General features: G+C 44.0%; 1 protein-coding gene across 1 annotated transcript in view; it reads right to left on the bottom strand.

Moving 5' to 3' along the window:
* cdca5 (cell division cycle associated 5) overlaps positions 1 to 14,190 on the bottom strand; it is a 33,509-nt gene extending 19,319 nt beyond the window's left edge. Inside the window, exon 1 of the mRNA XM_060913166.1 lies at positions 13,956 to 14,190. Within this exon, the coding sequence (XP_060769149.1) occupies positions 13,956 to 14,019 (64 nt within the window). The 5' untranslated portion in view covers positions 14,020 to 14,190. The remainder of the gene's footprint in view (positions 1 to 13,955) is intronic.
* Positions 14,191 to 16,813: the final 2,623 nt, after the last annotated feature.

Genomic DNA, 16,813 nt, shown 5'->3' with positions numbered 1-16,813 from the left:
GAATAAAGTTGATCAAACGTGTCTATGATTGATCATTCTAGATTTAAAGAGAATGGAGCTTTTTTTAAAGACGGAACGTTTGAAGAAGTTTCTGACTGGATTTTTCATTTGACTTATGTAAGCTAATTTAAAAAGTAGTTGAAGAAACTCCAACTAGCTCGCTGAATCAAATCAAGGGTTTGCATGTAGAAATAGTAGTGCATCTCAAAAAATTAGAATATTGTGAAAAAGTTCAATATTTTCCATCAGTTATTTAAGAAAGTGAAAATGTTATATATTATAGACTCATTACACAATGTTTCAAGCATTTTTCTATTTTAATCAGTATGGCATACAGTACAAAAAAAAAAAAAACATCTCAAAATATTAGAATATTTCATTTCGAGTTTGAGTAAAACAGTATGAACACAGTGTATCTCTCGGTCTAGTTCAGTACACACAACCACAATCATGGGGAAGACTGCTGACTTGACTGTTGTCCAGAAGATGATCACTGATGCCCTCCACAAGGAGGGTAAGCCACAAAAGGTCATTGCTGAAAAGGGTGGCTGGAAAAGGTGCACAAGCAACAGGGATGGCCGCAGTTTTGAGAGGATTGTCAAGAAAAGTTGATTCAAGAACTTGGGAGAGCTTCACAAGGAGTGGACTGAGGCTGGTGTCAGTGTATCAAGACCCATCACGAACAGACATCTTCAAGAAAGGGGATACAACTTTCGCATTCCTAATATCAAGCTACTGCTGAGCCAGAGACAAATGTCAGAAGTGTCTTATCTGGGCTAAGGAGAGAAAGAAATGGACTGTTGCTCAGTGGTCCAAAGTCCTCTTTTCAGATGAAAGTACATTTTGCATTTAATTTGGAAATCACGGTTCTAGAGTCTGGAGGAAGAGTGGAGAGGCACAGAATCCAAGGTGTTTGAAGCCCAGTGTGAAGTTTCCACAGTCTGTGATGATTTGGGGTGCCATGTCATCTGCTGGTGTTGGTCCGCTGTATTTTATCAAGTCCAAAGTCAACACAGCCATCTACCAGGAGATTTTAGAGCACTTCATGCTTCCATCTGCTGACGAGCTTTTTGGAGATGCTGATTTCTTTTTCCAGCAGGACTTAGCACCTACACACAGTGCCAAAACTACTACCAAATGGTTTGCTGACCATGATATATCTGTGTTTGATTGGCCAGCCAACTTGCCTGACCTGAACCCCATACAGAATCTATGGGGTATTGTCAAGAGGAAGATGAAACACACCCGACCCAAAAATACAGATACGCTGAAGGCCACTATCAAAGCAACCTGGGCTTCAATAACACCTCAGCAGTGCCACAGACTGATCACCTCCATGCCACACCGCATTGATACAGTAATTCATGGTAAAGGAGCCCCAACCAAGTATTGAGTGTATAAATGAATATACTTTTCAGAAGTTGGACATTTCTGTATTGTAAATCCTTTTTTTGATTGATCTTAGGGAATATTCTAATAATTTGAGATACTGGATTTCTGATTTTCATGAGCTATAAGCCATAATCATCAAAATTAAAACAAAAAAGGCTTTAAATATTTCACTTTACATGTAATGAATATAGAATATATGAAAGTTTACCTTTTTGAATTAAATTATGAAAAAAAGAACTTTTTCATGGTATTCTAATTTTGAGATGCACTAGTATATGCAGCTCAACAGAGCAGTTTCAAAGCACATTCTAAAGATGCAATCGTCATTCTAAGAACGATATTCTGGTTCACCGGTAATAATTTGGCATGATGTCAAATTCTCATCTTTAGTACCGTTTGACGTGAATAATTAATTGCCGGTAATAATTTGAAGAGATTCTGACTTCCTCTTGTATTTCGTATGTTCAGTCGTGTCATATATCAAATGTTAAACAAACACAAGCAATAATCTTTGATCTTTAACTCTAAAAACCGATAAATTACTGTTATTGGTGTCTTAAAAGGCAAAATTATGATCAAACTTAGTTCAGTTCAATGATGGGGCTAAACCACTGTAAACCATTCAGTCCAGAGGCGTTCTCCAGGACCAGGGTCGGGAACCTGTGCCATAAATAAAACTTGTATAGACTTTATTTTCAGAAGGTTAATAACCATTTTAGCTCACACTAATCTCACACTGGGCCTGGGATTGGAACTAAGAATGCACCGTCTTGTACAAAACCAGTAGCTGGGTATTCTACCCAACTGCAGGAAAGCACCCAGAGGAAACCCATGCAGACACGGGGAGAACATAGAAAGGCCCCTGTCGGCCGTGAGGTTCGAACTCGAAACCTTCTTGCTGTGAGGGGACAGTGCTAACCACTGCACCACCGTGCAAAACCTAACTCAATCACGTGGCATGTTTTATACCTGCAAAAGTAGATATACAGTAAGGATTATACGCGAACAGCAGCAGCAGGACGACTTCTACTTTCAGCAGGATGGGGCGCCACCACACTTCGCACTCAATGTGTGTGCGCTACTTGACAAAGAATTTCCCAACAGGTGGATTGGACATCTGGGAGCCGTTGACTGGCCACCATGTTCACCGGATCTCACCCCACGGACTTCTTTTTCTGGGGATGTGTAAAAGATGAGGTTTTCGCACGCAAGCCACGTTCTGTTGATGCCATGATTCAGTTCATACGGGAGGCTTGCCAAGAAATTGATGCTGATAAAGACCTTTGTGCCAGAGTGTGCATGGGTGTCCACACTTGACTAGTGGAGTGTGTGAATGCCAGGGGCAAACAGTTTGAACATTTGAGGGATTCAAAGTCCTTCCCACGCCACGTGGCAGCGCCGATCTCCGTTTCCATAGCCCTCGGCCTCTTGCCTATTACATAGCTAGGGTTACAGTGGGGGGGCTAATCCTCTGGTAACCGTGAGTTTGACTCCCCACTCACATCTGTATTGTAGCGTGCCTTGCCAGACGGCAGTAGGTACCATTTTTATGATGGTCGTTGGTAGTCTGGCTAACGCAACTTCAAAGCTCTGCGAGCATTGGTCTGGCAAAGATATTAAGCCCAACCGTTTCCCAAAGTGCATGGTTGACCCGCCTCCCTGAAATGCCTCAGTTTGCTACTGGTCGAAGCCAGAAAAGGCTGTGACGAAGCTTAAACCAATCACATCACTCTTTCCTCTGACGTATGTGACGCGACGGAAACTGCTTGAGTAACAGGAAGATAAATACCTCCAGGGCTGCTCTTTGCTCCGTTTTCAATGAGAACTTCCTGTTGAATACTTTCAATACAGCATCTACCGCTGTGTCAAAGGCTTGCCGCTGCTCCATGTTCATAATGGTTCTAGTGAATGAAGCGCTTCCGGCATAGATTCTGTAAACAATCTATGGCTTCCGGTCGCAGTTCTACTCCGTCACTGCCTTGAACACGCCTCTACCCAGGGCCGTTGGAGATGCTCAAAGTTGATTGGCTCCCGATTTTTCGGGAGCTTGGAAGAGCTGGAGATAGCTTGCCTTGCCAGACTAATGCCGCTTTTCCACTACAAACGCGGCTGAGCCGTGCCGTGCCGAGTCGAGCTGAGTCGAGCTGAGCGGGGCTGCTGGAGTTGCATTTCGACTACAACCGCGCTGAACCGTGCTGGCTGGAAGTGGGTGGACACATTGGGTGGAGTTAGCGAAAGTGGGTGGACGTCATGTGATGCCGTTAAGCAGCGCAAACAGTGACATCAGTGACAGTGGCGGAACAAGTCAGAGCCGGGCCGGGGGCGGGGCAAATGACCGGGCCCTTTATTAAAGCTTATCATAACATCATTTTAGGCTGCAAAATGTCCGCAACTGCGGTGTTTACCAATTTCAACACTACCGGGTGCAACTATGTTATTTAGTACATCAAGTCCTTCAAACAAACATGTAACTCAGAAACAAAAAACATTAGGATACTGTACATGGCTCATAATAAAACATCAATAGCCTATACTGCGCACATTATTTGAAGGGCAAACGAATGAGCGCTCAGAGGTTGCAACGGTGACAGGAAGAGTCAGAAATAAAAGGAGGGCGGTGCAAACCTCACTGAATGCACTGTGTTTACCAATTTCAACACTCCGGGGTGCAACTATGTTATTTTGTACATTAAGTCCTTCAAACGAACATGTAACTCAGAAACAAAAAAACATTAGGCGACATACTGTACATGGGTCATAATAAAACATCAATAGCCTACTGCGCGCATTATTTGAAGGGCATACGACGAGCCTTGCGCTCCGCGAACTCGTGCACGATGCTCTGTATGTCACTGATTCAGTGAGCTTTTAAGCGGTAGTCTCACGACCCGAATAGTAAACAATAAACATGGAGGACATGGAGTCGTTAGTGTTGCTGGTCTTGGTGCTGTGGCTTGTTGTCACCGACAACGCGGACAGATACTGGCAAGAGCGTATAGATGAGGCGAGGCGCATAAGGCTTCAGAAATTCTCGTAATTCATAATTATTCTTCTTCCGGGTTTGCGGTGTTTACAGATCCCAGCGCGCTCGCGGGGCGTGTGTGGGCATGTGAGGACACTCCTCCTCACCAATCAGTGCACAGGGGAGTGTCTGCTCGCCCCCAGCCTCACTCGGCACGGTTTGGCTCGCTTCAGCCCCACTCCAAAACGGTGCGAGTTTTAGGGGCTAAGCAGGGCTGAAACGAGCTGAGTCGTGCTGGTTTTTGGTAGTCGAAACGCGAGCCGTGTCGGGCTGAAGTGAGCTGAAGCGAGCTGAAGTGAGCTGAAAAAGGGTAGTGGAAAAGGGCCATAAGTTCGCAACAGGCCCCCGTGTTGCATCACACTTAGGATGGGCGGGCCCAGGCTAGGTCGTTGGTATGACCAGACTGTGAGTAGAACTCCCGATCTCCCGATCGAGAGGCGGACACGCTAACCGCTAGGCCACTAGCCTATTTGAGGGATATGGTTATTATTGATATGTTTGTATAATCAATAAAATAACGTTTTGTTTTTCATTACTGTATACCTACTTTTGCAGCCCCCCTGTATAACACAGTGGGTAGGGCTTTAGATAATGGATCAGAAGGTTGTAAGTTCGAGTCCCAGTGCTGCCAATCTGCCCTTTTTTTGGGGGGTTCTTGAGCAAGACCCTTGACCTTCATCTGCTCAAATATAGTCATTTTGGGGTGAAAGGTAATGCAAAGTAATAAATGTATCCAGGAAAATGAGGCATATGAAAGACATGAAGAGGGATGTGAACTTTTGAGAGCTCATGACAGAGTTGCTGCAATCTTTAGATGTTCAATTTATTTTTTGCAGCCAGAAATAGGGAGTACAAACTTTTGCACTCAGCTAAAAACATCAGCAATATTGTTGACCGTGAACAGGAATATGTTGAAATTAGATTTGTTGGGAGTTTATCAGGTCTACATTTATTGACCTTTAAAGCACTGAATGGTCTCGCACCACAGTACCCGAGTGAACTTCTGGTCCTCTATGACCCACCACGCGCATCTGCTGGTACCTCGTATAGTGAAGGCTACATTAGGGGGCACAGCCTTTTCTTACAAAGCCCCACATTACTTGGAAGGCTGTTCCATAAATGTTCAGGAATCAGACAGTCTCAGCGTTTAAGTCTAGGCTGAAAACATATTTGTTTAGTCAAGCCTTTTGTTAATGGTGTTTATGAGGTAAAGGTGTAGACCTGGAGGGTCCTCAGACAGAGTTGATCCAGTTTTGGGCCTTGGTTCGCTGTGGGTGATGCCTGTGCTCCCAGCTATGGACTGCAGTGAGCTCGTTGCTCATTTTAACATCGTGGTTGTCCAGCGCTCTGTGCTTTACTGCTTGGCATGATGTTCCAAGCGATGTTGCTCGGTGGCTGTGCAGGCGGTTTGGGACGTACCAGCGCTCTGCATGGCGGTGCTCCTGTGCTAGCTTTGTGGATCCATGGCGTGGTGTTCCGAGCGATGTTGCTGGCGGTGTCACAGCAGCTGTGCTGGAGGTGTGATTTGTTTTCGTGCGCCTTTTGGTGGGACTGTGGCTACTACACCACTGGAATGACATCCTGACCTCTATTTGGTGGACTTTTTTTTTTCCCTGCCTATAATTGTAAAGCGACCTTGGGTTTTGAGAAAGGCGCTATATAAATTGAACTAATTATTGAGTGTTTTGATAAACTAGGATGTATGGATGCTGTCAGTCCCCCACTCGCTTGCTCACTCGAGTTTGTTGACTGTAGTGCAGGGGTGTCAAACCTGATCCATAAAGGGCCGGTTTTCATTCCAGCCATGCAGCAGCACACCTGACTTGGCTCATTCAATCAACTGAACTGTCTTCACACAGTCAAATACTTGCAGCCACACCCACCCTTGATTAAAGGGTGGGTGTGTCAGTTGATTGAATAAGCCAAATCAGGGTGCTGCTGCATGGCTGGAATGAAAACCTGCAGCCACACGGCCCTTTATGGATCAGGTTTGACACCCCTGGTGTAGGGGCTGCTGCTTTATGTCCTGGGGCTCCCTCATGCCTGTGTTACCTTCTGGCTCTCCCCTTTTAGTTATGCTGTCATAGTTAGTTGCCGGAGTCCCTGCTTGTACTCAGTGCAATATGTATACTGTTCCTACTTATTCAGGTGACACTGAAGAAGAAGAAACCTTTGTCACATGCACACTTCAAGCACAGTGAAATTCATCCTCTGTATTTAACCCATCTGAACACATGCACACGCACTAGAGTGCCCGGGGAGCAGTCAGGGGTTAAGTACCTTGCTCAAGGGCACTTCAGCCCAAGGCCGCCCCACGTTAACCTAACTGCATGTCTTTGGACTGTGGGGGAAACCGGAGCACCTGGAGGACACGGGGAGAACATGCAAACTCCACGCAGAAAGGTCCTCGCCGGCCACTGGGTTCGAACCCAGAACCTTCTTGCTGTGAGGCGACCGTGCTCACCACAGGTTGTTTTCTCCCCCCCCCCCCCCCCCAAAATCTGTCCCTCTGAGTTAAGGCCAATTTATGCTGACAACCCAGTCCTCACAGATAGCGTCGCAGACAGTGTCTGCGTAGCCCCCCCACCTTCGCAGACGCTCTGCGCGCACCTCCCAAAAATTGTGACCACCGCAGAAGCCTCGCAGACACCGCCGCAGACAAGAGGGCTCTGATTGGTCCACTCTACATCCGCTGTACACGCACTTCCGCTTCCCTACTTTCCCGGTTTGGTTTGTTTTCACGACCGGCATTTTTAAAAACACGAGCGAAGATGGAGCAGCACGAAGAGCGGTTGATTGAGGAAGTACGTACATCTATACGACTCCAGTTCTACTCATTATAAAAAAAAAAGTTCTAGTCATTATAAGTAACCGGAGGATAAACACTCCACTAACCACACCCACCAACTACTCCTAGCGACTTCGCGCCCCCTTGCGTTGTGCCGGTGAATAACATCGCGCACGCCTATACTCCCCGCTCAACAATAAATTACAACTGTCTGCGAAACGCTATCTGCGAAAGCCTTGTCACAAGAGCATGCAGAGGCCTTTACATGTCGGTCCTGAGATCGAGAGGCTGAACCTCTTCTGCTCCTCAGACCTGCCTGATCCATCCTGATGCCCTGTGCCTGGTTGGAGTCTCATCACATCGCTCCTGTAGAGGATGGCTCCATATGGACAGTTGAAAGTCACACTTGGAAGACGCTCTGGACACTTACAGTAATGCTTTTATGGCTGAGGACTACAGTTGACTTGTTAACTTTAGGACTGCAGTTGTCATTGCACTCAAGTTTCCATCAATGAAGAGTTATAACATCAACGAAACTGACTTCATGTTAAAACTGTTAATGTTATAGTCATGTTGTCTGTTGTTGCCCAAATGAGGATGGGTTCCTCTCGCGGTTTCTTCCTCATGTTGTCTGTTGTTGCCCAAATGAGGATGGGTTCCTCTCGCGGTTTCTTCCTCATGTCTGTTGTTGCCCAAATGAGGATGGGTTCTTCTCGAGGTTTCTTCCTCATGTTGTCTGAGGGAGTTTTTCCTTGCCACAGGTTTGCTCATTGGGGATAGATTAGGGATAAAATTCTCATTTTTTAAGTCGTTCAAATTCTGTAAAGCTGCTTTGCGACAATGTTTACATTCATTCACACACTGAACTCAGGGTCGGCACATTTCACTTTACCTTGCTAATTTGCACTATTCCGCACTACCTCACCTTAACAGCTATTAGTTTGTTTATACTGCTTATTTCTTGTTTACCTGCTATACCTCAAGTGCCCTTGACTGTTTATTTTATGCCCTTTGCTCCAATCACACACACACACACACAGTCAAAAGTTTGGAAACACCTTCAAATTCGATGTTTTTATTTATTTTTTTTCCCTATATTGTAGAACAATATTGAACTCATCAAAACTACGAAATAAATGGAATTATATGGTAAACAAAAAACGTGTTAAAAAACAACGTTTCATCTTTTAGATTCTCCAAAGTCGTCACTATTTACCTTGATAACAGCTTTGCACATTATTGGCATTATCTGAACCAGCTTCATGAGGGAGTCACCTGGAATGCTTCTCAATTAACAGGTGTGTCTTGTCAAAAATGGAATTTCTTGCCTTCTTAATGCATTTGACACCATCAACCAGTAAAGAGTAAATAATAAACATACAGTAAAGAGCCCTGTTCGACAACTGTAGGAATCCATATTATGTCAAGAACCACTCAAGTCAACTTTGTCAAATATGCTATACATGCTCGACATACAGCACAGATGAAATTTCAGTCCTCTCTGACCCACAGTGCAAACAGGAAGTGCAATAAATAAAAATAAAATAGTTGAAAAAACAAACAATATAAAACAGTATAAACACTCTAGATAAGAACTAGACGTAGACTAAACACTCATTATATATATATATATATATATATATATATATATATATATATATATATATATATATATATATATATACATACACACAAATTGGTGCAAATAAACAAACAGTCAAGGGCACTTGCGGTATAGGTAAAGAGAAATAACAGTCAGTCATTACTTTAAGACACGAAGTGTCTTAATTAATTAAAATAAAGAAAAAACATCAAATTTGAAGGCGTTTCCAAACTTTTGGCTGGTACTGTGTGTAATTTATTTATTTAATATACACACCTGTGAGTGTTTAGTCTATGTCTATTTCTTATCTAGAGTGTTTATATTGTTTATTTCAGATATTCTATTTTTATTTATTGCATTGCCTGTTTGCACTGTGGGCAGTGGCGGTTCTAAACCAAAATTACTAGGGGGGCCGAGGTGGGGCCAGTGTTTTTTCAGGGGGGCACATATAAGGACAAAACATGGCAATATTTAAGCGTTCAAAATGTTTTGTTTGGTTTATTTAAAACCAAAACAAAATACATTGAGCATAAATACAATGAGAAACATTCTGTCTCAATAGCCTAAACATAAAATTAATTGTGCTCAATAAAATCTTAAAACCATGTTTCTCTTTTTTGTAAAATAAGATTTCTATTTTTGCATACAATGAACATTTTATCTGTACAATGACACTTGAAATTCACAGCATGAATGAATTTTCTTTTTTTCACAGCATGAGACTTGAATGTACAATCACTATCTAAGGCCAAGTTTACATTAGACCGTATCTGTCTCGTTTTCTTTGCGGATGCACTGTCCGTTTACATTAAAACGCCTGGAAACGGGAATCCGCCAGGGTCCACGTATTCCAATCCAGATCGTGTCAGCTCCGGTGCTGTGTAAACATTGAGAATACGCGGATACGCTGTGCTGAGCTCTAGCTGGCGTCGTCATTGGACGTCGTCACTGTGACATCCACCTTCCTGATTCGCTGGCGTTGGTCATGTGACGCGACTGCTGAAAAACGGCGCGGACTTCCACCTTGTATCACCTTTCATTAAAGAGTATAAAAGTATGAAAATACTGCAAATACTGATGCAAATACTGCCCATTGTGTAGTTATGATTGTCTTTAGGCTTGCCATCCTTCCACTTGCAAGTGGTAAGTGACGCGCATGCCCGATATGCACTGAGATCACACACACACAGCGGCTCAGTCCTGAATCACTGCTTGTGCACTTCACTCGCGCGCTCTATGAGCTGCGCAGGGCCGGAGTGCGCACCCTCCAGAGGGCACTCGCTGTTCAGGGCGGAGTGATTTGGAGCGCAGGATGCCTGCGGAGCCGAGCGTATCCGTGTATTGGCGTTGCTGTGTGCACGCGAATCGTGTATTGGCGTTGCTGTGTGCACGCGAATCGTTTTAAAAACGTTAATCTGATGATCCGCTGATACGGTCTAATGTAAACCCCACCTAAATCACACTGTCATCAGCTCACTCTTTCTTTATGTACAGTAGGGGGGGAAAATAGAAAGAAAAAATAAATTCACATACAGTGGTCTCAGAATCACCCTATAGCATTCACAGCAGGCTGAAACACTACAACAACATTCTGCGATTGTGACTCCTTGAGAAATGGTCTACAAATGCATCAAGGTTCAAAGCCTTGGACCTTCTGGATTCAATGCTGAGCACACCAAGATTGCTTAGACGCTCCTCACTAATGGTGGATCGGAGGCGGGTCTTCACCAGTTTCAAGTGGAGAAACTCCACTCACAAGAGGCAGAGCTCACTGGGAGTGCCACAGCTATTTTGCATAGTCTAAAGAGCTCAAAAAATACTTCTTCATATGGCTCAGTGAAACGTGTCAACGCTACTGTATCTGATGGATTTTCAATCAAAAAACTTCGGACGTGACAGCTGTTTTCTCTCACATCCGAAGTTTACAATTCGCGCTGCTGCTAGTCTTTCTGCTGCAGGTAACCATAGACATATAAACATAGACGCCGCATTCTGCGTCGAATCATACGTCATCCCCGCCGCCATATTGGACGTGGCAAAGTGGAGATTCTTCAACCGTCTCTGGTATAGCGTCTAGACAGTAGCCGAGAATAAAGATGCCTCATTCATGTGCTGCGTTTAACTGTACCAACAGGTTTGCCGTCCAAACGAGATCACATGGGATTACCTTTCACAGGTGAGACTGGAAAAATACTTTTCATTGTATTTGGTCATTATAACGTAATTTTACAAACAGATTTTTCTGACTTTGCGGCTAATATGAAGTCTCGCACATAATAGCCGCTCGGTGAAACCTGTCTCCAAACAACGAAGTATTTCTCACTTTATTCAATGAGAGTAGGTCTGTGTGGTGACTCAATAAATAAAACAGTACATTTTTATTTTCATTCACTATTTCCAGTTTTTCCACTATTTCCATCATTTATCATATTCAGTCTTGTAGGTTGGTTATTGTGGCCTCAGGTAGAGCCCTGCACTCCCGCGGGACTCGCCGCAAAGCAGTGCGGCGCGGGACAAATTTTGAAAGCTCATTGTGGTCGCGGGCAGGAGTGCACATATGCGGTGTGGGCGGGAGTGCACATATGCGGCGCGGGCGGGAGCGGTGATAAGCTGCAGTCCCGCTAACTAAAAACGTGTTTGAAATAAAATTTATAAATTATTAATTTATCTCATCTCATTATCTCTAGCCGCTTTATCCTTCTACAGGGTCTCAGGCAAGCTGGAGCCTATCCCAGCTGACTACGGGTGAAAGGCGGGGTACACCCTGGACAAGTCGCCAGGTCATCACAGGGCTGACACATAGACACAGACAACCATTCACACTCACATTCACACCTACGCTCAATTTAGAGTCACCAGTTAACCTAACCTGCATGTCTTTGGACTGTGGGGGAAACCGGAGCACCCGGAGGAAACCCACGCGGACACGGGGAGAACATGCAAACTCTACACAGAAAGGCCCTCGCCGGCCCCGGGGCTCGAACCCAGGACCTTCTTGCTGTGAGGCGACAGCGCTAACCACTACACCACCGTGCCGCCAATTATTAATTTATGTCCATCATATATAATTTGTGCTGGATATTTTATTTGGCATTAATAAAAACATTTTAAGATGCCTACATTTGCAGAGAAAGTCAGATTGCCAGATTGAGTGAGGAATGGCATCTTAAATTTGCCGCTGATCACCCTAACGGGAAATCCTTTGATCACTCTAATGACTCGCAGTTCACACCCAGCTAGCAAGAGAACCATGAGTGAAGTGATTTACTGCTTGCGTTAGTCTACAACTCTAATCAGAGAGACAGGTTACACAGTGCCGGTAGGCTTGACTCAATGCTATCCCAGAAATCCTTCCTGTAATATGCAAATTTGGCTGTCCAATCAGAGGCGGTCAAATTTGCATATTACAGGAAGGATTTCTGGGATAGCACTGAGTCAAGCCTACCATCACTGTGTAACCTGTCTCTCTGATTAGAGTTGTAGACTAACTCAAGCAGTAAATCAATTCACTTCTCTTACTAGCTCTGCTTTGCAATTTAAAAAAAAAAAAAAAAAAAAACACCATTGGTACAAAGTAAGCCCATTCACTTTTTTATGCTGATCAGAGAATTACAATGGTTTCTCATGTGATAAAAATGTGCGATTCGCGATTAAATATTTTAATCGCTTGACAGCACTAATGATTATTATTATTAGAGACACTACATGCTGAATTCAGAAACAAGGTAAATAATAAACGTGAGCTGTAGATATTTATGCTCAAATCCACTCAAAGTAGGGGGCGGGGCACCACGCTGTGTCAAGACAAGAACTTTCCTGAGAAATAACGCGAACGTCTGCATCATGCGGGATTTGTGGGCGGGAACGGGACAAAATATGGCAGGCGCGGCCGGGAGCGGGACTGAAAATCCTAATTTTTTTGTGGGCGCGGGCGGGAGCGGGACTGAAAATCATAATTCTTTGCGGGCGGGAGCGGGACTGCACAATGCGGGCGCTGGTGGGAGCGGGACTGAAAAATCCGACCCGCGCAGACCTCTAGCCTCAGGTTTTGGTAGCTTGCTACGGTATGCTGACTGATTAGCTTACCTGAGCTATCTTTTTTTTCACCCTTCCTTTATTAAAGAAAAAATCCAAACATACAGTAAGAAATATGCAGCGTAAATCTGCACATACAACAAGAGAACAAAGACATACAAACACATTGAACATGAACAGACTAGAGGTTACTTACACCAAATATAGCACATTTTAAACGAGTATTAATAGCTTTAGGGCAAAGTGAGTGATCAATTGATGATAAGTAATGTTTTACATCTTTTTTAAAGATAAAAAATAAAAGGTTTTCTTTTTAGGAATTTACATTTGTGAATGAAGAATTTAGCCAAAAAATTACCCGAGCTATCTAGTGTACAGGGTATTTCGCACACTATTTATAGCCATCACATTAAAAGTTATGTGTTTTGATGCCTGTTTGTTTCCCAAATACATACGTGCGTCTTAATGGGTGAATAAAAGGCATCGAGTTAAATATTATTGTAGAAAGGGGCTTTATGGAGTTCAGTCCATTTACTTGCATTGGTTTACGGGGAAGATTTGCCACATCAAATATGGCGGACACTCTGACGTATCCCAGCAACGGGCCACCAGTGTGCGTGCAGCGCTTTAAGGAGTCCGTGTAGAACACTCCGTCATGTCAGTTCCGATGTTCGAGCCAGCGCACGTCGAAATTAATAAATCTTATTTGTTCAGCACAGGGGCCACAACAGGGGCCAGAAGCAATTTTACAGGGGCACTGGCCCCCGTTTAAAACCGCCTATGACTGTGGGTCAGAGAGAGAGGACTGAAATTTCATCTGTGCTGTATGTCGAGCATGTATAGCATAATTTGACAAAGTTGACTTATTGTTAAAGCCCTATACAAATAAACTTGACTTTTAATCCTTTTATGATTTTTTTGTGCAACAAACAAATCCATAAATAAAAACTAGTAGTCTAGACAGAAAATTAACTCACTAAAATGGCAGAAAATGGCAACAATGACTAGTTGAGCTCGATAAACGTGGTATGTTTGCTCAAAATGCGAGCCAATTACCTACACTAGTACACATTCTGCCTTTTTAACTGCATAAAACTAATAAATGTATTTCTTACTTCTGCTCTGGATGTTGTTGTTCGTCAGTCCAGTGGCCGCAGCTCGCGCTGTTCTGCTGCTCATTTTACAAAGCAAATAAATCCGTGTAACTCAGAAATTACCTCGGCATTCACTAAACAAAACAAACACACGCACAAATAATAACTACAGATCGATAATAATACCTTAAATCGTATTAATTAATATTAATCGCACGCGCTACACTCAGTTCAACACCCGGTAGCGTTTCAAAATCGCCCGCCTGAACCAAAATGGCGGAAGAAGGGGCGGGGCTACAGATATGGAGCAGGATATTTTATGACGTCTACACTACCGTTCAAAAGTTTGGGGTCACTTTGAAATGTCCTTATTTTTGAAAGAAAAGCACTGTTCTTTTCAATGAAGATCACTTTAAACTAATCAGAAATCCACTCTATACATTGCTAATGTGGTAAATGACTATTCTAGCTGCAAATGTCTGGTTTTTGGTGCAATATCTCCATAGGTGTATAGAGGCCGGGCGGCACGGTGGTGTAGTGGTTAGCGCTGTCGCCTCACAGCAAGAAGGTCCTGGGTTCGAGCCCCGTGGCCGGCGAGGGCCTTTCTGTGTGGAGTTTGCATGTTCTCCCCGTGTCCGCGTGGGTTTCCTCCGGGTGCTCCGGTTTCCCCCACAGTCCAAAGACATGCAGGTTAGGTTAACTGGTGACTCTAAATTGACCGTAGGTGTGAATGTGAGTGTGAATGGTTGTGTATGTGTCAGCCCTGTGATGACCTGGCGACTTGTCCAGGGTGTACCCCGCCTTTCGCCCATAGTCAGCTGGGATAGGCTCCAGCTTGCCTGCGACCCTGTAGAAGGATAAAGCGGCTAGAGATAATGAATGAATGAATGTATAGAGGCCCATTTCCAGCAACTCTCACTCCAGTGTTCTAATGGTACAATGTGTTTGCTCATTGCCTCAGAAGGCTAATGGATGATTAGAAAACCCTTGTACAATCATGTTAGCACAGCTGAAAACAGTTGAGCTCTTTAGAGAAGCTATAAAACTGACCTTCCTTTGAGCAGATTGAGTTTCTGGAGCATTACATTAATTTGTGGGGTCGATTAAATGCTCAAAATGGCCAGAAAAATGTCTTGACTATATTTTCTATTCATTTTACAACTTATGGTGGTAAATAAAAGTGTGACTTTTCATGGAAAACACAAAATTGTCTGGGTGACCCCAAACTTTTGAACGGTAGTGTATAGCTATATTTTGCAAAATAAATCTGACCTCATTCATCCATCATCTCTTATTTTAAAAGAAATGAAACATCTCATCTCATTATCTCTAGCCGCTTTATCCTGTTCTATAGGGTCGCAGGCGAGCTGGAGCCTATCCCAGCTGACTACGGGCGAAAGGCGGGGTACACCCTGGACAAGTTGCCAGGTCATCACAGAGCTGACACATAGACACAGACAACCATTCACACTCACATTCACACCTACGGTCAATTTAGAGTCACCAGTTAACCTAACCTGCATGTCTTTGGACTGTGGGGCAAACCGGAGCACCCGGAGGAAACCCACGCGGACAACATGCAAACTCCGCACAGAAAGGCCCTCGCCGGCCACGGGGCTCAAACCCAGGACCTTCTTGCTGTGAGGCGACAGCGCTAACCACTACACCACCATGCTGCCGAAATGAAACATATGAAGCCTATTACCTTAAATGTAAGAATTTACGCTATGATTTATTGCTACATTTATGATTTATTTATGTATACAGCTACAACTGGTCTATTTACCGTTTCTTTCATTTAAAAAAAAAATAATAATTCAAATAAAAATGTAGAGGAAATGTGAGTCAGACTCAACAAGCCTTGAGCAATAACGTGTATTTATTTATTTAAACATATTTTTCTAGACAAAGCACACTCTCCATTCATTTGGAATGAGAAAATGCCAAATGAATGGAGAAAGTGTGTGCTAGTCCCAATAAACAAGAATCAGGGAGATGTACAGAGCTGCAGTAATTACAGAGGAATAAAATTGATGAACCACTCTATGAAGCTATGGGAAAGGGTATTGGAGGCGAGATTAAGAAGAGAAGTAGCAATCTGTGAACAGCAGTAGGCTACGGGTTTATGCCAATGAAGAGCACGTCGGATGTAATTTTTGCTTTAAGAATGTTAATGGAGAAGTACAGGGAAGGCCAGAGAAAGCTACTGTACGTTGTGTGTTTGTAGACCTGGAGAAGGAATACGATAGAGTGCCGAGAGATGAGTTATGAGAAAGAGTGGAGTGAAGTATGAGAAAGAGTGGAGTGAATGAGAAGTAGAAGAAAGAAGAAACCTTTAATTGTCACATGCACACTTCAAGCACAGTGAAATTCATCCTCTGCATTTAACCCATCTGAAGCAGTGAGCACATGCGCACACACACCCAGAGCAGTGGGCAGCCAGACTACAGCGCCTGGGGAGTAGTAAGGGGTGAGGTACCTTGCTCAAGGGCACTTCAGCCCAAGGCCGCCCCACGTTAACCTAACTGCATGTCTTTGGACTGTGGGGGAAACCGGAGCACCCGGAGGAAACCCACGCAGACACGGGGAGAACATGCAAACTCCACACAGAAAGGCCCCCGCCGGCCACTGGGCTCAAACCTGGAACCTTCTTGCTGTGAGGCGACAGTGCTAACCACGACACCACCGTGCCGCCCATATTATATTAGAGTGGTGCAAGACATGTATGAGAACAGTGAAACAGCAGTGAGGTGTGCAGTCGGAACGACTGAATGGTTCAAGGTGAAGGTGGGACTCCATCAAGGATCTGCTTTGAGTCCTTTCTTGTTTGCCATAGTGATGGATAGCTTGACGGATGAAGTGAGGCAAGAGTCACCATG

The sequence above is a fragment of the Neoarius graeffei genome, chromosome 28 (assembly GCF_027579695.1).
Source record: "Neoarius graeffei isolate fNeoGra1 chromosome 28, fNeoGra1.pri, whole genome shotgun sequence".
Taxonomy (NCBI): Eukaryota; Metazoa; Chordata; class Actinopteri; order Siluriformes; family Ariidae; genus Neoarius; species Neoarius graeffei.
Note: the sequence above shows the minus strand (reverse complement) of the source record. Positions and strands in the feature narration are given on the sequence as shown.